The sequence below is a fragment of the Amphiura filiformis genome, chromosome 9, assembly GCF_039555335.1.
Source record: "Amphiura filiformis chromosome 9, Afil_fr2py, whole genome shotgun sequence".
NCBI lineage: Eukaryota > Metazoa > Echinodermata > Ophiuroidea > Amphilepidida > Amphiuridae > Amphiura > Amphiura filiformis.
This window is the reverse complement of record NC_092636.1, coordinates 59196652-59221392: the sequence shown is the minus strand read 5'-3', so window position 1 is coordinate 59221392 and position 24741 is coordinate 59196652. Positions and strand designations below refer to the sequence as shown.

At 35.7% G+C, this 24741-nt stretch overlaps 1 protein-coding gene across 1 annotated transcript in view; it reads left to right on the top strand.

Annotated features, from left to right (window-relative positions):
• Nucleotides 1–24741, top strand: part of LOC140161225 (DNA repair protein RAD50.L-like) — a 57386-nt gene that overhangs the window by 14286 nt on the left and 18359 nt on the right. The window contains exons 8-30 of the mRNA XM_072184674.1: nucleotides 1829–1888; nucleotides 2191–2236; nucleotides 3529–3597; nucleotides 4429–4518; nucleotides 5419–5479; nucleotides 6062–6139; nucleotides 6282–6358; nucleotides 6669–6770; nucleotides 8365–8434; nucleotides 9003–9100; nucleotides 11018–11122; nucleotides 11919–12020; nucleotides 13547–13659; nucleotides 14792–14890; nucleotides 16480–16566; nucleotides 17169–17261; nucleotides 18046–18174; nucleotides 18478–18613; nucleotides 18987–19100; nucleotides 20065–20308; nucleotides 20718–20775; nucleotides 21282–21483; nucleotides 24355–24384. Of these exons, the coding sequence (XP_072040775.1) occupies nucleotides 1829–1888; nucleotides 2191–2236; nucleotides 3529–3597; nucleotides 4429–4518; nucleotides 5419–5479; nucleotides 6062–6139; nucleotides 6282–6358; nucleotides 6669–6770; nucleotides 8365–8434; nucleotides 9003–9100; nucleotides 11018–11122; nucleotides 11919–12020; nucleotides 13547–13659; nucleotides 14792–14890; nucleotides 16480–16566; nucleotides 17169–17261; nucleotides 18046–18174; nucleotides 18478–18613; nucleotides 18987–19100; nucleotides 20065–20308; nucleotides 20718–20775; nucleotides 21282–21483; nucleotides 24355–24384 (2263 nt within the window). The remainder of the gene's footprint in view (nucleotides 1–1828; nucleotides 1889–2190; nucleotides 2237–3528; nucleotides 3598–4428; nucleotides 4519–5418; nucleotides 5480–6061; nucleotides 6140–6281; nucleotides 6359–6668; nucleotides 6771–8364; nucleotides 8435–9002; nucleotides 9101–11017; nucleotides 11123–11918; nucleotides 12021–13546; nucleotides 13660–14791; nucleotides 14891–16479; nucleotides 16567–17168; nucleotides 17262–18045; nucleotides 18175–18477; nucleotides 18614–18986; nucleotides 19101–20064; nucleotides 20309–20717; nucleotides 20776–21281; nucleotides 21484–24354; nucleotides 24385–24741) is intronic.

Genomic DNA, 24741 nt, shown 5'->3' with positions numbered 1-24741 from the left:
GAGTATATGTAACCAACATTGGGTTCATACTTATTTAGTCTGTAATAATTGTTGTATGTTCCTTTACACTTCAGTGTCTTAAATATGCCAGTTTCAATATAAAACAATTAGTAAATTGATACTAATCCAGATAAATGGTGCAAAATTACTACATATTTTAAGGATAAACTTTATCTTCACATGAAAAATTCATGAAATAGTCATTTTGTCCTGCCCAATAGCTACACTGATGCATAAGTGAGTATTCTGCGTCAATCTGTTGTACTAGTCATGGAAAACCTAAAATAAAAGACCCCTCCTGTGTCATTTGTTTTGGATAGGACACATTTTTTAACACATAATAAAGCATACTTTAACTTTAGTCTAGCTGCATCAATATTATTGCATCAATATTATTGCATAAAAGATCCCCAGCATTTAAAATCCACTACAAACAGGGTTAATATTCTGGTTAAATTAGGAATATTGCAATTTTTAGCTAACCGAAGTTCAATGCAGAATAATATCATATGTGTTCTCAACAACTGGACAATAATTTGAACACTAAAGTGGTTTGTAAGCATAATTTGCAATAAAATGCAAAAATTTCTTGTGGGTTTGGCTCTTTGAAATTTTTATTTTTAGTTTGTTTACCAATTCATGGAAATGACATAATTGTGCTGGAGAGGACATTTGTTAAATTGCAAACAGAATCGTGGATACAGGCTTGCAAAATGCAACAAATACCAAATCATGTGCCACCTTGGTAGAAGGAAGACCACTCTTCCTCTACAAATTTCACATTCTATGATATAATCCTTCTTATTTCAACAATTAGTAATTAACTTCAGTTCTGGAGAGGACAAATTTTAACGCGGAACTGTGGTATCAAGAACAAGTGGTCTACTGTATGTAAAATAAATGAATTCCTCAATCAGTGCCCTGTCCCATCAATTGGTAATATAACACAGATTATACAGGTAGGGTAAGGGTTTATATTTCCTCTTTAATGTTAACAAAAATGGAGGCATGAATTGGAGAGGACACTCATTTTTTTATTTAACATAAAATGCCAATTTTGCAAGAAGCGACGGAATTTTAACATTTTTGCACCAATTTTCACCATTCAACTTGCATGATGTTCCACACATATCATATTTTCATTGCAACAAGCACATTGCTATAGAATGTACCTAATTTTTCAAAGAATTAATTCAGAATACATGGGCAAAATGAAATGGGACTCCAAAATTGGGTTAAAAATGTACCTTTTGGCAATTTTTTTATACAAAAAATAGACAGAATTCTGTAAAAATGCTCATGTAGCTTGTAGTTTGTGGCATACTTAGAATTAAGTTAATAACACTGCATTATCACCCTAATTATATCAACCAGATATGATAAAAGCCATTTTTGTGAACGTGTCATTTATAATGAAATAGCCCTTGAAACATAAATTTACTGGCCTTCTGTTAGCATTGGGCAATGGACTAAAGATCTGGAATGTCAAAGTTCATACAGTGGTCAAAATTCAAAATTGCTCAATGCTGTTAAATGCCTCGCCAAAGTATTCCTTTGTTAATAAGGAGTCAGCATAGTACATTCAGTTAAACAGTTGGATTAATTACTTAAATTACTTAGGGTAATTGAGGTAGTAACTGCAATATTTTCTGGATACGCTAGATTGGATTAAAATTGACTGCAACATATATATATTATTTGGCTTAACCATCCTCTTGTCATTACTCCTTAAATGTGATTGGTGATACTGTTTGAAACAGTCAACTTATGAAGATGAGAATATAGGAATGGGATTTATTGATTTTTTTTCTGCCCAATTTTGTTTCAGGCCCCTTGGTGAAGGAAGAGCTTTGAAGATCAAGTTTGATGACATATTTGCAGCTACAAGGTACTTGTATAGTATAATTGTTAGAATTGATCTTAAATGTAAATATTTTGTAAGAAAGGATGATATTTTTGTAATTATTGCGTTATGTTATTGATTGCCATCAAATTAATATTTGACAATAATTGTAAAGCGAATCTCTATACCAGCAAATACCTTAGAATTTTGTACTATCAACTTCTGCCATTTTAGATGATGGCTTTCTCAATGTGATCACTTTCACTGTTTGTCTATAGAAAAAACTGCCAATATCTTCATTCTGAAAGGTGGCAAATTTGATATTATTTTGTTTTCTTTGCTTGCAGATACATCAAGGCTCTTGATACTATGGCTAAGTTTAGAAAAGATCAGGTGAGATATTTATGTTTCTGCTGAAGGTGGTTCACAGCGATACCAAGCTAGGGGTGTTTGTAATCACATAATGAAAAAACTAAAGCCCACACACTCTTAGGGAAAGGTATGGGTTCAATACCTGAGATCCCAAGGCTCATTGTAATAGGTTTTATTTCTCCCCCATGTGCATGATTTTCTTTCTGACCTTTTAGTTGTCATAACTCAATAACAGCAATACATATGTAATGTGATCAGTCACTCTTTGACGCATTCCTATAAGATTAATGTATTAGCAGAAATAAACTGTTATAAACTGCAAAATAACCAAAACGGGAAAAATATGAGCTGAAGTGTCTGACTCGGCTTAATTCTTTCTGGTGATTAAGCGTCCAGTATCATCTTGTATAATCATCAATGGGCTATTCCAGATGTATTCTGCACCCCCCCCTATGGAAGACATAAAAAAAATACAATTCCAGCTGGAATTGAGATGTGTCTAGAATTCCAGCAGTCGTTTTTAGCAAAGATTCCGGCTGGAGGGTATGGAAGACATTAGGTGAAATTCGCTGCTAAAATAAACGAAAAAAAAACAAGAGTGGGGATTGTGAAAGGCCATGATGTGCCTATGGAAGACATTCACATTTCTTAATATTCCGGCTGGAAAATGGTCAAAAATGCTCCAATTCCAGCAGAATCTTCATTTATGATCACCATCTTGATTAACCTATGAAAGACATTTACTTGAATTGCTGGAAACAAAAAATGTTCTAATTCCAGCTGGAACCCTATGGAAGACATTTACATTTACGTGAATTCGGCTGGCCATATTAGACATATTACCACCATGACGGCAGTGTCTTCCATGGGTTTTTCCTGACATGTGAATTCGCTGTTTATAGCCCAATTCGGAAGTGTCTTCCATAGGGGGTGCGGAATACATCTGGAATAGCCCAATACACAATTATTTTGCTTTAGGAAGGGGACATAGTGTGTATGTGCATAGTCCGTTTGGCTTCCTTGAGTAAGTAAGTACCTCCTTTGATCGCACATGTTATGACACCAGTTCTTTGAGTCAACACACATGATTTAACTTTGCACTCTGTCATTCTCTTGAGGAAGCTAAATGGACTATTATAGTAGCTATATGTTTGCTGGATTTATTCTACCTGTGTGTCTGTATTAAGCCAAAAGGCATTCTGTCTCTGTCTGCCATTTCCATAGTGAACCAATTAACATTGAAGAATGTGTATGTTGATTGTTAAATTTGTTGCTGCGGTTGACTTTGTATTTTCTATTGTTTATGATTACAGTCTGCTACTATCAGAGAATACACGGTGGAAATAAAGTATCTCAAACAGAACAAGGAGAAAGCAAATCAGGTAGAAGATTCATGATATTCACACACACCCACCCCGCATGAATACACTCCCCAGTCCCCACACACCCCACCTACATCTACATTACACATATTTTGGAGGACCCCATATAGCACATATAAATGTTACATGTGAAGAGTTTCATCACAAAATGCGATATGTCCATTTTTACCAATTTGAGATATGCAAGTTAAGCTATTAAAATATAAAGAAAATAATAAGAAAATATGTGATACTTTTGACCATATCTCAAAAAGTGGAATTTAAAAGTATACTTTGGTGTCATTTTAAAAGCCCCATTTTGTGATGGTGATCTTGACTCAAAAATATCAGAAAAGGGCATTTATTATGTTTTGCGATGAAAGTCTTGATGTATAAGTACCGGCACAATTTATTTTTTGTTAGAAACCTATGCATCTTGCATTTGTTGTTGTTGCAAAGTCTATGCACTGTGCTGGATTACTGGATGTTTGATTGCATTTTGTGTAGGGTGTGTTCATGTTTATGTATGGATTGGGTGGGGCTTACATTTGTAAGCACCTCCAAATGAAGACAGTTATATACTTTTAGTAATATTTTAATCGCAACTGTGGAAACACACAGAAGCAAGGATGTTCATGGTTCATTAAGTGTAAAATACAGTGTGAAAATGCTACTAGATCTGACCTTAAAGGGGTTAGGACATGCCTTAGATTGGAGGTGTGTGTGTGTGTAACTTTGCTTGTGAAGGACACATTCTTTCAAGTAAGTAAAGAAGGATATTGCTATGTGACAGCTGCTGCTCTTACATTATTATGATCATCCAGGGAATTACTTTCATTGCTTCAATTGCAGTTAGAAAATGATTTTCAGGAGAAGAAGGCCCAGATGTCAGCAGCTAAGGATTCAGTTACCAGGATTAAAGAACAACTTATTCCAATTGATGTAAGTTTTGCAGCTTATACGTATTACAGAAATACTTGAAAAAAGTTACAATTTAAATTAAAGATATTATCTTAAGTTTGATTTAAGTTTAACTTGAGTATAAGTTAAGTTTCCAAATAAGTTTATCATTTGTGTTAAATGGAGATAAACAAAACCATGATTTTGAAGGCACTGTGAAAAAATAAATGGGATAACCAACTTGAGGCATATTTTGGCTTATAAATCCAAGCAAAATATCTTTTAAACCTCACTGGATTAATGAAAAAACTATGGTCTTTCCCCCAAACCAAAAATTGTCATGTTGATGCACAGAAGTAGGAATGTGGGGATGAGGTGATTGATTGAACCATGCACATTTGGGGGGGGGGGGGAGTGGAGGATAAAAAGCAGGGCTGTAAGGGATGAAACCAAAACTCGACCAGCGGTCAACAGTCGGTTTCTATTGTTCTAAACAATGGAACACAGTTTAACCCTAATGAGTTACCAAATTTGCTTGAGTCAAGTCATTTAGCCTATTTTTAGGTCAAGTCAACTTGACTGTCAAATCACTGTGCAAAGTCAATGGGGTTGAGTCAGCTAAATATTACTCAAGTTAGTTGCATCATTTAACTTGTGTCACAAGTCATGACTCGTTACAACTCTGCTAAAAAGTGGACCTTTTGTGAATTTTTTTCTTCAAAAAAAGGGCAGATTTTCAATGTTTTTAACAGGAAAAAACAGACCTTTTGCAAATTGGCATGGGGGTGCATTGCTTTTTCTTGCTATAGTCGGCTCTGGAGTGGACCATCCTCCTTGAAGTATCACATGCTAACTTTTAAATTGTAAAAAACAGTGAGCTTCATTGGATCTTATGATATGACAAATATGAGAACAGAATGGTTAATGTTTTTTCAATTTCAGGAACGTATAAGGGAAATCGATGCCCAGGATGACGAAGTAGTAAAACGTTGCACAGAACTAGGTAAAAATTGGTCAAACTTAACAAAAAGCAACAGAAAGGGTGTGGGGTGTTAATAAGGTGTGGTGAAAAACACCACTTTTTTTCAGACCGACTTGGAACTTGATGAGAATTTGATGAGAATTTACTGGTGCACATCTGTTCAGTAAGATCGTTTAGCCAGTAGCTAGTGAAACCAATAGGGGCAACCTTGTATAAGTAATTATTCAGTAGACATCGCAGCCATTGTTAAAGTTTTAACAATGGCTCTGTTTAGAGAAACACTTGGGTCCTGATGGAACCAAGCTCAAACAAAAATGCCCAAGTCAGGCTAAAAACTGCAAGTATGCTGGCCTATATGGAAAGACAAATAAGAAACAGATTTGAAGATAAGAACAAGGAAAAGAAGGCCATTCCCCAAAATCAAATGAATAATTTACTGTCAGCCTTTGGGTCAAGAGAAAAAAATGTTTAATCTCAGCTGCCACTGAGGCTAAAGATGGTTAAATGCATAGGGTAGTTGTCTGGATCCTTTAGATCATTTGGTTACCATTTGATATGATATATTTGTGAATGTTTTCATTGTTATAATTCTTTTATTTTCAGAAAAACTGAAGGCTGAAAAGAAGCAGATGCAGAGAAATATGAAAGATTTGGAGGATGGCCTGGAGCAGATATTTCAAGGTGAGGCATTGGTAATAACATTTTATTAACATTCCATTAAGACTAATCTACGCTAGGCAATTTCTGCAACACTATCTTTGTAATTTTGACTTGCAATGTACAACACATCTCATAAAAATTGTTATTTTTGTATTTGATAAAGGTCCTGTTGAGGAGTTGCGCAGGATATACAGAGAGCATCAAGACATTGTGGAAGAAAAAAATAAATCATTTAAACAGGTTTGTCATTGCAAATATTTTATTTCATTATGCAATACTTTTTTTTCTCTTAATTTAATTGTACTTTTTTAAGTGTTGGGAACATACTTGGTATAGTACTGTACACAGAAATGTGGCAAGGTGACACTTGGGTGATTGGGTTACATTTTGCATACATAGCTATAATTATTACCCGTTAACTTTTCAGATAAATATTTATTTCAGAATTGATGCATAATTTATTTAATACATTGAATGCTGATATCGAACAACACTTTGACCACATGCTGTACTATTTGTTTTGATTATTTTGCCCTGTTTCTTGCAATAGAATGAGAAGCAACTAGCCAAGACAAAACAAGACGTGGATCGCATGCGAGACGGCAAGTCTAGATTGTTGTTACAACAAGGCAAACTTGAACAGGAGGAAAAGGTAACACAAATGTAGTAACCATTTCAGTGGTGGTGATATTACTAGGGCTTTCTTGGAGTATTTACTTAGGTAAGGTCACTTAGATGTTTAAATGTGAGACCTATGTCATCATATTTGACTAAATGACCTTTTGTGTGTACTACAGGCCTTAACTAATCCATTATGCACAACCGTACATTGCTGCATATATACAGGGTGTTCCAGAAAAAATTACCAAGCGAATAAAATTGAACGTAAGTCAAGAAATAGACATCAGAATCAAACAATTTTAAATCTAGCGCATACCCTATTTTGTTGTGCATCACATACAAAAATTGTATTTGATTCGGCTGACTGGATGCGAAGAAACGAACGATTACATAATGCATGCATCAATGCAGTTCATTCCAACAAGTTTCATCAACAGGCGCTTTTTTCATACTCGCTCACCGCTTCCTAATGTTTGTGTATCTCATTAAATTTAGTCCACATTATCTATTTTATAATCCGACGGTGTTATGTTATTCATGCTTTCACTGAAGATGAATAACAGTTTGTCCGAGAAAACTTTGACTTCTGCAATTGGAAGCTTTCCAACTTTAATTCTTTATGTTGTGCAAATATGTTATATTTTAACTTTCCAAAGAACATTTGAGCCAAGAATGACATTATGATCAAGTGTTTACAGCTTTATGTGTAATTTTTGATACCATGCAACATTAATGTTGAAGTTTTAAAAGATTTAAACTTTGCATTATAATTTCTTGGAAATATTCCAAAAACATTAATGTGTGTGAGAATTTTTTTAAGCCAGCTGGAATTTTGTATGCAATATTTATATCAACATTAACAAAAATATATTTACAAATTAAGTACCGAGCATCATCTTAATTTGAACAAAACCTAATTAAATGTTTTACAAGAAACAGATTGTTTAAAAAGAATGAAAGCGATTTCACAGAACAAAATATGAAGCCCATTGACAGTTAACCACTAGTGCGCATTGTGTTGAATGATCTTTCTTTCAAACTTGGAATGAAGTGAATTGACACATGCGTTATGTATTCGCTCATTTCTTCGCAATCAGTCAACCGATTCCAGTAAAATTGGCGTATCAGATGCAGATGCAGAACACTGATGTTTAGATTTTTGGTTTCTGATGTCTATTCCTCGACTTACGTCCAAATTTATTTGCCCGCTAATTTTTCTGGGACATCCTGTATACTGTGGGGTATATACAGTTGAGATCACCAGTTTGCACCTGAGCTGTACAGTAATATGTTGTGATTCTGACTTTTGATAATTGCCAATTTTGTAAAATCTAAGTTATCTTTTCTTTTATTTTCAATTGCTAATTGTAACTTTGCTTTGGAAAATAACCATGCCTTAATGATGGGTATTTTGTATGGTCACAGGGTTGACAGCAAGCTTGCTGTAAGTGTGATTTCAGAATATGGGCACTGATATCCAAGTTGAGTAGACAATATTTGGAGAGCTTTGTGCTTTAATGTTCTTTTAGCAGCTGGGAATTGGTTCGATTTCCATAATTGAAATCAACAATAATAATAGTGCAACAAGTCCATGTTTACAATAATGTATTGCTATTATCTTGTAGCAACATCGAGATACAGTGGACAAGAGAAACAAAAAAATAAACCTTGCTGCACAAGAATTCAGCATACCAGGTAAGTTTCATAATTTAGCTTTTCATGGTTTTTTATTTCATTTCATTTCAATCTTATTTATACACGGGAAAGCCCAGATCAGCCCTTTAGCTGGTCTTCCCCGGGGCCGTGTTGTCTTCCACATATCCCCAATATTTTGGATCAGGAAAACACCTGGTTTGAGGTAGACAATTAATGTAGTGTAATTGTTTTTATGATTAAAACATTTTTGTGACTGAGGCACAGTGGCGCAGTAGTCTATGACTTTGACTTGACTTATAAACGAAAGGTATGGTTTCAAATCCCAATGGCATCAATGCGTTGTGCACTTGGCAAGTCTCTTCCCGCCTATTGCCTTACCACACCCAGGGGAACAAATGGGTATCAGATTTTCTCAATGCCGGGAAGGTAACAGAAGTGCTGTGGAAGAGGTGTAGCTATACCCCACAGCAAAATTTTATGGAGGACTCGGGTTGATCGCTTCAAAAGAGAGATGGGCACTCCAGCTTGTGACCACAGGTTTGTCTCCTGTACTTGCCAAAATTTCAAAAGAAGCCAACAATTTTGTTTTCTATGTCTTATGTCATAGGCTATGATGATATAGGTGACAACTCACAGATTCAGGATTTTGTCAAAGTTCTGGATGAAAAAACTCGCAGACAGGAACAAGAAGTTGCCAAATGCAAGGTAAGCACAAATTGCTGTACACTGACAGAATACCAGAGACAAAATCAGATTTAATCCTTATTAAACATCATGTTCTTCAAATTGTTTGCAGGATAGATATTCTTGGATTATCTGTGAAATGAATGTAAAAAATATTTGTTTTGATTTTATAAAACTAAGCAAATTTGTCAGTGATGTACGAGGGGCAGTCAGTATATTTTAAGAGTTGACTCGTGACGTCATTTGTGGATCGCTTTTCATGGCATTTCTCAATGATTACATAAACACTGTACCTTTGTCTTTCAAACAACACATGTAAAAATTCTATCACACACATGATTACGTAACAGCATTAGCATAAAATCAATGGTCTAGAGTCACCTGGTGAAATTGAGGCGTTTTTGTTAAGGGAAATAAGAGGCTGAAATGAGGTATTGTTGTATTTTCTATATTTTCTCGGGAATTAAAGAATGGAGAATGCTGCCTTTTGGAACAGTAATAGAACACAAACTACCAGTTCATTAAACCATGTTTGTTGGGCTGTAAAGGTTTTAGTTTATTTAAAATGCGTGGTCAAATATGTCTTATTTTTGACAAAAACAAGGCTTTCTTTCTTTAAAAATCTTGATATTGCCAAAAATAGCAAACGTGGAAATTTAAATTTTTTTGCCAGTAATTCTGTTGACTAATCTCCAAACATTTAAACGGGAGTCTCCCTAGAAAATATTTGAATCCGTGATTAAAATATAACTGTTATTGTACCATTGTTACATTTATACAAAAAGTAGTGGTACAAAGAGAGAGACCATCGTTTGAATGAGAAATTTATTTTTAAAACTTTTCTGTTCATTTCAGGTTGAGATCATCCATAAAAATTCATATGAATATTTAAATTACAATTTTCATAGCATTTTGTAATATTTTAGGCCCTATTTACATGGAATTTAGCAATTTTCGTGCATTTCCACCATGTTGTATCGGTCATCCCACCTGCGCATGCATGAGATTGTTGTTTCATTTGCACCAGTTATCATCGCACTGAGTACCAGCTCTCACACGTGACCAGTCATTATATTTTACTCTGTTTCATTTTGGAGATAATTAATGTCATTTGTAATAACTGCTTTTTCATTTTCGCCATTTTTGCAGAATAATTTTGCTTCCATTCAAGCCCTAAAGTTGTTGAAGTTTCCAGACGTCCCATTTCCACCAAAGTTTAATGGCAAGTCTCATATCTTACCAAATGCAAACGGAGGACCTAGTGTTTATTCCTGCCCAAAACTAGCCATATGCACCTTGTACTTTTGCTGTTTTCGGACATTGTAAACACATGTTTTTTCTGTAATTTAAAAGGCCCGCCTTTTTGCGTGATTTGGCAGTGTCCCTAGTATATTGATTTTATTCTAATGCTGTTACGTAATCATGTGTATGATATAATTGTTACATGTGTTGTTTGAAAGACAAATGTACATTGTTTATGTAATCATTGAGAAATGCCATGAAAACAATCCACATATGACGTCACGATCGAGTCAACTCTTAAAATATACTGACTGCCCCTCGTATATTTCTTTTTGAGATTGGGGTTAAGAGGTGACAAATGTTTGGTGACAAATGTTGCCATTTTGAAGCTAAACTGATGAAACATGGTACAAACGTGGAGATTCATGCACTTTTGGGCTAAAATGCTCAAATATGAGGTCAATTTGGTCAGAAACTCACATACAGGTGTGCTTAAATGTAATATCCTATATAAAAATGAATGGGAACCACCCTATTTTTACACAAGTTAGCAATTTTGTGCATCTACATGGGTGCACAAAACTTTATGGATGGTTGAATTGTGTATTATGCATGAATAAAATGCATCCTGAACGTATGGACACACCTTAATGGGAACCATGAACTGAACATATAGTGTATGTCATAAATTTACAGGGAAAATATGAAGAACAGGAGTCTGCATTAGAGAAACAAATCCAAGGATTACGAAATGAAAACACCAAGCTGCAGACTACTATACAGATGAAGAATGACAGCATGGTAAGATGAAAATATAATAGGCATGTTTCTTTTAAGACAAGGAAGATACATAGATTATTCATTTAATGGCAGTATCATAGTTGATGGAACATTGAAGAAGGGTGTAATTTTGCAATTGAGCATCTCTATGCTTTATTTGTTACGTAAACATCTGTAAATCAGTGTATACCTTTGAAAATATCTCCAAGCCAGAAAAGCAGTCAAGTTAGCTCATCGTTAAGGCGTGTGACTATGGTGCGAGAGGTTGCGGGTTCGAACCCTGGCATTGCCTACTATGCTCTCGTGAAAAATTGAGTTAGCTTGAAATTCCCTTGGACAAGGAACTTACTGCTAATTGTCTTGTTGTAACCTGTACAAAACTCGGGGAGCTGATCCTGGTTGCGATGGTTACTGGTGGAATGTCTAGGGTGTGTGCTCTTGTAGCAGCAAAGTCCCTGATTTGTTGTGTAATGGTTTATGGAATGATGTGGGGCCGTAGTGGTCAGCGACAACCTGTAAAGTGTGCTGAGGCTTGTGGATCAACGTCTAGGTGTTGTGCCTGTGCGTAGCGCACTATAAATTACTGCGGTTTAAAAAAAAAATTTGATTCTGATGCATCCAATCATAATCACAACCCCTTTCAGTTATTTCCAACTGAAAAACAAAAACAAAACACAACAGTGGTGATTACAGTATTTTATGAAAATTGCTGCTCATCTTGACACTAAAAATATGGGAAACTTTAGCTTAAGTCTTTTCAATTTAACATGCAATATGAAATGCAGAAATTGTATTCCATTTTTTTTTCATGCAACAGAAACGAAACAAGAGTGATTTGAAGAGGATTGCAGATGATTTAAGCAAAATGGACGCCACAGCACAAAGGCTACCTGAACTGGAGGAAGATCTCAAAAATGAGGTAACATGCATTCTAAATATGTTATTTGTAGTGTGGTCTAGAGGTTTAATTAGACAATTACGTGTGTGTATATATAAGTTTCATTTCTTCAATACATTTTGTTAATATTGTCTAACTTACATAACTACCAGGCATGAGAAGTTTTAGGTTCAAACCCTGCATACAGTTTTGGGTCAAATTTTGTGAGATTTTTGTCAAATTTCACACGCTTTCAGGATTTTTCAATTGCTTGCAGTATTTTCCAAGTTCATTCTTATACTCAGAAGCAGGGTTTGCACAAACTTGCGTTCTGCATGATTTGGCGCATGAAATTTGCCTTTTGATGAAGCAAAGGGGTTTCATGCACGCAACTTCAGGATTTTTGTCACTTCGATCGCCAATTTTTCGTTACATAATATGCCTGATATGTGGACTGGCATAAAAATAAGTTACATAAAGTAGGCTCCTTCTAATACTTGTTATTCAGCATCCCTATTCACTTCCATTTTGCATGATTTCTTCCGGGTTTCATATACAAACTTATTAAAAAATGATCAATCTTGCGTAAAAGCTCAAAACTCAAGTTTTCTTCCCCACGAAACGTGGACTTAAAATGGTACCCCAATACTACTACAATTCCTGTGCGGTAAAAATCGGCGATCACCAACGTAACGTGACCTAATGACCTTTGTGATATCATCATTCATCTACGGCGCAGAATGCCAATTTACCATGTGTGTGAAATACAACAATAACACATGTATCTGTGAGTTGCGACTATAGTTAGAGGGGGTTAAGGGGTTAAAAAAAACCCTTACTTTCAAACCCTAGTGCGAACCATGTCTAGAAGGCCAAGTTTGAGAAATTTTTATTGAGGTATATTTTCTTTAAAATTATCCCATGATATTGTATTACACATCTGCCATCATGATAATTAATTGGTGGTCCGTGGATGGTCATTAGACCAAAATGAAATAGACTGTCTCAAGGCATGAGGAGGAATTTTAACACCAATGCGGAATGCTGGTTAGCCTTTTTTTGCCGACTCAAACTCATAATAAGTTTGAGAATCTTGTAACTTTCCAAATTGACATTCTTACACACATAATGTATTATTGTCACTAATTTAAAGTTTTAATTACACAATTCTTCCAACAAATGTTTTTAAACCATATTTTTACCAATATTTTGTAAAAATGAAAAAATGGGGGAAAATTTATTGACCAATATTCTGAGACAGATGCACACTGCAAAACAAATGTGCATGGTAACTTTGAGACATAATATTTATTTTTGTGGGCCTTGGCATGAGAAGCGTCTGTATGTGCTCTTACAAAACATTGGATGTGTTTCGTGTCAGTCTGGAATAAATATTTTGGCATTGATATCATGTGTTTGTATATAACCAAGTTTGATATTACATATTCAGAAAGTGAACCCAATAGAAACACACACAGGCAGGAGTGTGGAGTAGGAGGTGTCACTTTGCACATTAATCATTGAGTACAGGAATAAAAAGTACAAATGGATTTCATTTTTCATTGCAGGTGAAGAATTTAGAGCAAGTACAAGCAATCACAAATGTAGATGAATTGAAGGAAGAAATCCAAGAACTACAAACTGACAAGAAAGAGAAGGAAGCATCAAGGGAGAAACTCAGGTAGGCATGGAAGGAAGGAAGCAATGGTCCAGTCTATAGTTATGAGTAATTACATTAATTTGATCGCCACAAAATAATACACATAATTATTCAAGTTATGGCCAATTTTGTTAACAAGTCAATGGTAAAAATAAAAACAAGGGGGGGGGGGGCAGTAAAATATAATTTATACTTAATAAATACAATATTTTCAGAGAGCAATGCTATTGGTCTGAGAGAGTAGGTATCAAAGATCATCTGAGGTGATTAATTATTACAACCTGTATGGAAGAAATGACCCCAAATCTACAACACAGGGAGTGTAAATTTCAAATGAGTCACCCATTCAGGATTCAGGTAATCCCATTTGAAATTCACACTCCCTGTGTGAAAACTTAAGGTCATATGGATTTCAACTTAAATAACCCATTTAGTTGTATTCTATTGAATCATGAATTTGTTAAGTTTATTTCATTGAATATAATGTCTATGCAGTGGTATTTAGTGACTAATTATTTGGAGCATATGTTTTTTAAAAAAATCGCAGTGATTTATAGTGCGCATCGCACAGGCACAACACCTAGACATTGATCCACAAGCCTCAGCACACTTTACAGGTTTTCGCTGACCACTATGGTCTCACATCATTCCATAAACCATTTAACAACAACACAGGGACTTTGCAGCTTCAAGAGCGCACACCCTAAACATTCCACAAATGACCATCGCAACGAGGATCAGCTCCCCAAGTTTCGTACGGGTTACAACAAGACAATTAGCAGTAAGTTCCTTGTCCAGGGGAATTTCAAACTAACCACCGCCAGGGTTTGAACCTGTAACCTCTTGCACCATCGATTGAGCTAACTTGACTGTATAGTCTTTTATTTGGCCCAAATCAGATGGCAATTCTTGATGAGAGTAGGTCTATGCGGGTTAAATTCTTGTGGTTCACATAATACTATTAACTTGTGATGGAACTTATCTCATACTAATTTACATACATGTATTGTTGTAACATGTTAATATGCCAAAAATATACAATGGGATTATGATCTAATTGTGTTTGAAAACATGTTTACTCGATGCATGTAAATTTGTATAATTTAATGGATACAATAAATTATGTATATGGTTTTGTTTACTTTTTTCATAGCAAAGAGATGTCAACGCTGTCCATGCAGTCTCAAGCCAGGGCACAGATGGATATGCTGCAGAAAGAGAAGAATTCCAAAGAAGACCAAATTAGAAAGATGTAAGGAATTTATTTATAACATTTAGCCAAAGCCAGGCAAAGGCCAATATGGTCCATGGAGGCCAAAGGCGGCAAATTTGAAATTGAAATAAAGGCAAAAATAGGGAGTAAAAAAGCAACAAAATACATAAGAAATAGACATCACAAAATTTCATAACTTCAGAACCAAGTATGCTAGACCTTTGGTGTTTTCAATATATGAAAACCTAATGTTTGTATAAGGTAATAATTATAATAACTCAATTGTTAAAAATGCTTGCTTTGGCCTCCATGGACCAGATCGTGTCACATATGTGGGATATTAATTATGAGAAATGGTTTTAACACAAGTCTTCACATACATGAATGACAGCAGTGAAAAAGTTCACTTACCAACCAGGATTTGAACCTAGGTCCCTTTGATCACTGGACTGATGCTCTACCAACTGAGCTAAGGGTTCAGATGGGGAAGAGTAGTGATGTTATTATCTATAGGCTTACAGTTCAACATCTTCCCTCTATCATATTCTCATCCATGAAGCTTGGAAAGAGGTTTTGGAAGTTCATAACTTAAATGCAACAAAGTACCAAGTTAGACATTCTTTGCATGCACTTTTACTTACACAGCCGTGACGTTAGTCACGGCTGTGTCTTTTTTCTTACAGGATCTTCTTTCTTTCTTCTTTCTTTCTTCTGTCGACCTTTACATTTGCTCTAGCACTGACATGCGTTCACCGATTTTGACCTAACTTGGTCACAATCATCAATGCTCCTACATGTCACATGAAATTCGTGGGGTCAAAGGTCAAGTAGGGGTCACAGGGGTCAAAAACGTGATTTCAACTCAAAATGCTACTTCTCCCACAAATTTCGTAGGACAGTAACGCCACTTGCACACATACATTTTTATTACCCAGTGTCTATAAATCATACACAGATTTGAGGTCAAAGGTCATTAAGGGGTCACTTCCGGTATAAAACCAAATTCCTTTAAAAAAATTTATTAGCTAAGAAAAACATAGGAGAGTGACAGTATGTGCACACATGAATTATGTTTACCTAATGTATATATGGTATTTTTTTTATTTGGGTCAAAGGTCATTAAGGGGTCACTTCCGGTATAAAACGAAATAGCTTCAAAATGCTACTTCTCCCACAAATTACATAGGACGGTGACGCAAATTGCACACATGCATTGCTGTTACCCAGTGTCTATGAATCATACACAGATTTGAGGTCAAAGGTCATTAAGGGGTCACTTCCGTATAAAACCAAATTCCTTTAAAAATTTTATTAGCTAAGAAAAACATAGGAGAGTGACAGTATGTGCACACATGAATTATGTTTACCTAATGTATATATGGTATTTTTTTTATTTGGGTCAAAGGTCATTAAGGGATCACTTCCGGTCCCTGACAAAAAACATTTAAATTGTCCCTTCTGACACAAATGACATGGCAGAGTGATAATATGTGCACACATGCATTGACATAAGGCAATGCCTGTGGGGTTTTCGTAGATTTTGGGGTCAAAGGTCATTAAGGGATGACAACACGGCTGTGTTCGTGGTCTTAGACCACAGCTAAGTCTAGTTGTTACTTTTTTTGCAGTTGTGGTAGACATGAAGATGAAGTAATAAGACTAATGGGGCAATTCCCAACAGAGAAGATGAGAGACACCTTGTCAAACTTCATAGTGTAAGTATTAGACAACATCTTTACACAGGCATGTCAACAGGTGATTTTTATTCCTGATCATTTTCAAAATGTTACATGGAAAAATATGACATTTTTTTCCAATTCAATGATTTTGTTGAAACCGAATTTGCTCTTCTAGATCTCTGATTTACTTGGCTTGATCTCAAAATAATTAAAGTAAATCATCTTATGGCAGGAAAAAACACCTATGTGCTTTTGGCCCCTGAACATGTTCAAAACAAAACTGCCAACAGGTTACATACCAAGTTTTGCTTTAAACATGTTCAGGGGCCAACGACACGTAGGAGGTTTTTCCTACCCAACGACGAAATGGTGCTTGTTACTGGTCAGAGACTTACATCATGTTACTGGCTCTGGCTTTGATGTAGTAATGAGTTGTCAGAAAGCTTATGGGTCACTGGTCCATGTTCAAGTCACTTTTGTTTGTCCTAATGTGAAGGGATTACTTATATGACCCTTCGGAATCAATTTGTGGATATTATGAGCATCAAATAATCAAAGGAATTTGCTTTGTCATAGTGCTGATGCAGATTGATGTGACATGATATATAATTGGATTGTTTTTCTCTTCAAATTTTCAGGCAAAAACATTCAGAAGTTCAAGGCGTACAAAGACAGCTGGATAAAGCCAAAGGAGAGATTTCAACTCTGAAAGCAAACCAAAAAATGCGCAAGTAAGTATTGGGCCCTATGTGAAGGGTGGTCTTGAAAAAGATGCTGACATTCTTTATGTATTAGGCTATAAATCTGTTTGTTACTGGTAGATAGAGGAACAGGAGATGCAGCTTGCACTTTCTTCCCATAAGTTTTTTGTTAGAATGTAAGTTGGATCCACAAGCTATTAGACTTCATAACTCTAACTACAAACGGGCCGTCGTTCTTAGTAACATGTAATTGACAGAGATTCATCTTTTATACTGCTGTTTTGATATTTTGTGGTAATTATGTGTATAGTTATGTTTGCTTAATTTATTCTGTATGAGCACTCTTGAGTGAAATTTTCCTTTTGGGTCTAATAAAGTATTACTTGACTTGACTTGATGACCAAAGTTGCTGTAAGGTAGGTTCAGTTAGGAAATTGAAAGTCTTGGAAGAAAATGATTTGTTAAATGGTTTTCCCATAAAACGTGCCCTTGAAATAAATTATTTATTACATATTGGAAACAATCTTGTAGTTTTCTTTATGCCCTTGTATCTTGAAGGCCTATATTGTTCAAAACCCAAAGTTCTAATCTGCAGAATCTAAGACCATGGGCTATATACTTATTGAAGTTTTGAAGAACCCACTTAGTACAAGATAAATTAAAGCAAGTTAGATTCATATGTAATGGTAAACAGAAGATACAGTTATTATAGGAAAATACAAATACACTAGACTAGCCTGTCCTGTACCAGTATCACATACATGAACACCAACACATTAATCATTGACTCAAAACTGATTTCATAATAATACAGGGAGGAACTGAGGAAGTTGCAAGACCAACTGAACACCAGCAGAGAGACCTTGATGGATGTTTGCGATGAAGGAGATGATTTAGATGAGAGCGTAGAGAATCTACAGCAGTCAATTAACAACTTACAAAGGTAATAAAGATTTGTATGTTGTAGCACATAACCAATAGTAGCATTGAAAAAAAAAAAAAGAAATTCAGTGGATTCATAATAAAATTTACAAAATATATCCAAAATGCAGAGCAACTTAATTTTCATACCCTAATCTTAATCCTCACTGTATCCCTGAAACCTAATCCTATAATCCTAATTAGAATTAACCTTAAAACCTAATAACCTTATTCCTTTTCTTTTAACATGACCTCCCTTCTCATAAAGTATTGCCTAAATTGCAATTTCAATGTTGTGATTCACCTCACATATTGATGTTTTCAGTGAGAAAGGCGCCCTCACTGGCAGTACTCACCTGTTTGAGCGTTACATCCGTACTCTTGAGAGACAAGACGCCACATGTCCTTTGTGTCATAGGGGATTTGATGAGCAGCCAGAGGTGGATGAACTTGTGCAAGAGGTAAGATCTGGTTATCAATAATGTCTTATGTGCATTTGGGTGTCTTATTTTGGAGTTTCAAATTGCAAGGGTGTCCACAGAGTCTATGTCATTAATCTTTACTTTTACAAATTGGCAAATGTTACAGAATTTTGATTTTTGTGTTGTTAGAGTCTGTGTTCAAGAGAAAGTGAGCATGCAAAGAGCAAAAACAAAATAGTGTTTGTTCAATGAAGGGTGGTTAGATGCTGATGTTATCTGTTGGTCTGGAATTTTGTGATTACAATTAGGTCATGAAAAAGTCATGGTAATTTATAATTGTAATTGCATCCAATTAAGAATCCCAAAACTTCAAGAGTGAGTACATGTAACTTTTTTCTTCCATTGCTTTCAGTTGCGAGATAAGTTGCGTCTGGCACCAAGCAAGCTGCAGGAGAAGGAGAGATCCTTGGGACAACAGAGAGAGAAACTCAATAAGCTTATTGAACTTAAGCCTATCAAAGACACTGTAAGTAAATTAGAGGTTAATGGCTAGGGTTGATATTGTTGTACCATATTCATTCCAATAAGCGCCCAGGGCTCTTTACAAAGTCATTTTGGGTGGGCGCTTATTTTTTACCTGGTTTACCTAATTTTTTCGTAAGGGCCGTTTATTAGAGACAAATTTACCTACGTTTTTATTTACCTACATGTCCCAAGACGTTCTAGTAGCTTTTCTGATGCAGTAAATGTATTGCAAGTTTACACAGGACTTCAAATTCTCAAGCTATTTCACTATAACCACATCTATCAGTCACTTCAACATTATAATGGTACCCTTTAGCAAATTGAAAATACCCTGGGGGTATGGGCGCTTATTGGAATGAATACGGTAGTTCAAATGACAAATATCAATGTACCTACCATTAATCCCCCTGGCTTTAGCCATAAAGGGGTATATTGTGTTGGTGTATTCCTCATGTGGGGGTGTGTGTATGTATGGCTGGCTGTAGGTGTGAGGATGTGTATGAACGTGTTTGTAAAATGTGTGAAACAGGGATATATTTGCGTTACATCAAAAATAAACTGGGGATACGCCTGCAAACGGTGATATCCCTGATTCTCTTATGGGGTATATAAGCCCCCTATGGGACATATGGGGAGTGAGATTCCCTATAGCATAGTACACATATTCGATTCCATACTAAATGGAGATACATACACATACACATGATTTTTCCAGCAAAGAAGTGGGGACATATCCACACATACATAGCAACATAGCATAGTCGCGGTTGGATAGTCCCAGTTGGATTTCTACACACAGTGTGTTCCATTTTGGTTTTAATTTTCTTTTTCCCAATATCTGGAGATTTGTATGGAGTACAGTGCTGCAACTTGGGAGGGCCAGAAATTCTCAAACAGCATTATAATGCTGCAAGTATAGTGAATATGGATAAAAGTAATCCTATTGAAATTCACTCTCTTGACAGATGAGTAAGCTTTCCAGTGGTGAGATCCCCGATGTCAAGCGTAAACTAGTCACCATCAGCACATCCATTGATAAACTCCAAGGGACGATATCAGAGCAGGAATCCACCTTGAGTTTCTTGCAGGAAGAAGAGAGAACAGCCAATGATATGAAGCCTGATATTTGGCAGATGGATAGGTGCCAGGGTGAACTCAAAGAATTACAACGCAAGATTGTAACACAGTCAAAGCAGCTGTCTGGAACAGGTCAGTCAGTGCTTCCTTTGGTTTCCCTTGTTGCCATGGTGAATGGATGGTTGTGACAAAAATGATTTTTTTGTCAATTTTAAACCATGATAAAAATTTCCCCAATTGCTCAATTGGGTTGTATGATTCACCTTTTGGGTGTCAAAATATTGTCCAATTTAGAAAATATTGAATTGGGTGCTTTAAATTTTTGGCTGCAATCTATTGTGACTCAATCCATGCACTTGATTCTCAAGGAATTTAAGTATATGTTTGTGTACATTTGGTAAATTCTGGATTTCTAGATTTGCAAATTAAGTTGCCAGGAAAAGGCCATTTCATGTAAATTTTCTTGAAGTTTTAATTTAAAAGTATTTTCATTATTTATTTATTTAATTTAATTATTGCTGTGCATTTCTCTTTGTTTCAGATGCCAATCGCACTATTCAACAGGTCAACTCAGAGATGCAAAGTTTGAAACTTAGCCTGTAAGTAGCAGTTATATTGGGCTAGTCCAGTTGAAATCCACACACCTCTATGGGATACATGACCTTGATCTTCCACGCATTGAATGTGAACTATCTGTAGGGCACAGTCACTTTGCAATGCACCGCATTAGATCGCACACATATCACACACAGTGGAAGCTACTGTCTCAAAGAACTATATAGACATTCCCCCTATTATCCCACAATACACTCTCCCAGTAGGGTGTTAACTCCTGGATGCCCAGTCTATTCCTGGGGCCCTTAGCATGGCTAATTGGTATCCATCTGCCAATGGTGTATCAATAAATTATAATGAACAAATAATAATAACAATAATAAGTGGGATATATATGGTGTACCCTTACATTGAAACACAACCCAAGGTGCTTACATAAGAAAAACAAGTATAAAGAATAACATAGCTAAAACCTCAAAATGACATCAAATGCATATAAGTACGCACTCACATGGATGATACAGCCTTTTGAATCTATCAATTTGTGCAGGGACCTTGTGAGTCGTAAGCTGGAGCAGAAACAACTGCAAGTAGAGGAGCAGACAGAGAGGGTTCAGCTTTTACAAGCTAGCATTAATAGTATCACCAGTGAGAAGCTACGACTGACCATGATGGTCCAGCAAGAAGAGAAATTACAAGAACAACAAGCAGAATTGAAAATGGCTAACCAGACTTTCCAAAGAGAAATTAAGGTGAACTAAGGCCAACTATATGTGTTCATTATGGATAATTGTTGCAACTCTGATTCTGTATGCATTGCTATTGTCAACCTATGATTGCAACACAAAATTAAGACATACCTCAAATTTTTCAGTCACAACTTTGACCATCATCAGGAGACTGGCAACACAGGTTAGGGAGACCTTTTGTACACTTGACCCCAAAAATTAGATGGTACACTCATGGTCACTTGTCAACCCCTGTCACAATTGAGTTATGGTTCAGTCTAACTCTGATACTGATTGTAGAAAGTGACTTTAAAGTAATAGTTTGTGTCACCTTTCTTTTCACAAATCTGAAAAGGAATTATAGATTAATAAATGTGTATCACTTGTTGCTTGAGAAATTTGACTCAATAATGCACCTGTGCTGATATCTTGATGATTGCAATGTACAAGCCCTGCAGTGGGGAATGCATTGCACTCATCAACATCCAGCGCAAGTGCATTATTGTGTCTAATTTCTTGAGCAACAAGACGTATGCATTTACTAACCTATTTCATACACAACAAAGAATTTCTGCATTTCTTATAACAAACAAATACTAAAAATTATGGCTCAGTCCATGTCAAAACAGACTGAGTGTACACCCACCCTCTTGGATTATGCTCTCCTTTGGCTCAGGGGTACCTTTCATGGACCCCTAGGTGAGGTCACAAGAAAAAAATTCAAATTCAATTTCGTTTCCGAATGGCGGGCTATCTAAGTTTGGCGACCTTGACCAACATTGGGAATTTAAGGTGTCCAAATGACAAAGCGCTATCTTTGAGAGGCATTTTCTTCTTAATTAAATCAGTTGTGACCCTCTTTTTGAATGTGGTCACTCACTGGCTGTGTCTGAAATGCCTAATGCCAAAAAAGATTGATTTGAATTTCGTTGGGATTTCAGGGGGGTCAAAATCAGCACTTCATACTGTTCAATCAAATTATCTTTGATTTTGAAGGACCCATGATAATGCCACAGTGCACTTATAGGTCCTAATTATGTTCAGAATGGATTAACCATGTGCCAATGTCTATGAGCAATTCAAAAAGAGAAATTTCTAGACCCCTACAGAATTTTAGGCCCCCTAAAGTGGTTCAGCCACAAATGGCGCTTAAAATCGGCAAATTTTGACACCTAACAACTTTAGGTGTACACCAGATATGAATTTCTAGTCTTTTGCATCTGAAAGAATGTAGTCTAATGTTACTTGGAACATAAGATTTGTTTTGTATTTTTGTGTTTTGATACTTTCAAAAGGTCGTTGACCTATGGACATTTTTCGTCATAGCGCCCTCCTGAAAGGTCTGACACATAACAAACTATACATTTTGGAATCCTCATGACCATACTGAGTAATTTGATATATTACTTGACATAATTGGGAGCATTCTGAAAATTTGACTCCCATAACCTGTACTTTGCATGTGCATCGTTGCCAGGAAGTGCATTTTGACCCCTTAAAAATCCATACAGAGGATTAGAAAGTAGTTTTTCTTATTACTTGACTCAAGAGCAACTTGAAATATCAGGATAAATAATACAAATGGCTATAAAGTGATCAAAATATATATAAAAAATATCATACTAAAATTGGCATTTTGTACCGTATCCTGTATGCATGGTATGTTAGGCAAAAATGACTATTTTTGAAAGCGCCAACTTAATACTAAAACACAAAAATACAAAACAAATCTTATGTTCCTAGTAACATTAAACTACATTCTTTCAGATACAAAAGACTAGAAATTCATATCTGGTGTACACCTAAAGTTATTAGGGGTCAACATTTGCCAACTTTAAGTGCCATTTGTGGCTGAACCACTTTAGGGGTGGCCTAAAATTCTGTAGGGGTCTAGAAATTTCTCTTTTTTTAATTGCTCATAGACATTGGCATATGGTTAATCCATTCTGAACATAATTAGGACCTATAAGTGCACTGTGACATTATCATAGGTCCTTCAAAATCAAGATAATTTGATTGAACAGTACTAAGTGCTGATTTTGACCCCTCTGAAATCCCAAACTAAATTCAAATCTATCTTTTTGGCATTAGGTATTTCAGACACAGCCAGTGGGTGACCACATTCAAAAAGAGGATCACAACTGATTCAATTAAGAAGAAAGTGCCCTCAAAGAGAGCACTTTGTCATTTGGACCCCTTAAATTCACAATTTTGGTCGAGGTCGCCAAACTTTGATTGCCCGCCATTCATAAACAAAATGGAATTTGAATTTTTTCTTGTGACCTCACCTAGGGATCCATGAAAGGTACCCCTGAGCCAAAGGAGAGCAAAATCCAAGAGGGTGGGTGTACACTCAATCTGTTTCGACATGGACTGACCCTTATGCCAGAAAAATTTAACAATATCGATGCATCCAACTTCAAGAAAAATAATCAATCCTGCAAGAAGCAAACACACTGCACGTAATACATGGAACTGTTTGCTAGTGCAATTTACAATATTTATGCACTCCACATATTTTTCTAACATCTTTACTGACTATGTGGTTCTAATTAAGAGAGTTTATGAAACATTAATCTACCAAATTATTGAAAAAACTAACCAATTAACCCTACACACAATTAGTTTCACCTCCTCATGGGTGTGGAAACACGAGTGAGGTGGCAGAGTGACTTTTTTGAAAAGCTTTTAATTTGTTACCTTCTGCCTGGAAATGTGTTTTTTTCCTGTGGTTCTGGTCATTTAAATAAGATCAACTGTCAGCAAATAAAGTATTCCATACCAAGTGTTATAGCTAACCCCTTTTAAAAATAAGAGATTGATGTTTAAGGTCAAGATTTAAAAGTGAAATTAATATGTACAATAATTTGCTGTTTAATTTCTTGTTCTTTTCAGGAAGCCAAGGATCAGCTGCAACCTGTGCAGGTGAGTAAAATGTCCAGGAAAGAATAATGTCTAACTCCCCACCAATGTTGTGTGAGGCTTATATTATACTGCTGATTGCTTATTACAATTATTAGTTGTTTGTCTACCATATGTCGTGAAAAAACCTGACTATATCACCTACATGTAAATGTGAATGAATCTCAAAGTTAGTTAGCAGATTATGGCAGAAATATGACCTATCGACTCTTCCACTTGAATATATCTGTGAAATAACTTAGAAGTTGATGGGGAGACAGAGTGTATGAATTCTGTTTACTTTACACCTGTACTTTTCCAGGTAAACCAATTTGAATATTTCTTAAATGTCAGGATTTTTATGTTTCTTGAATCGTGCAA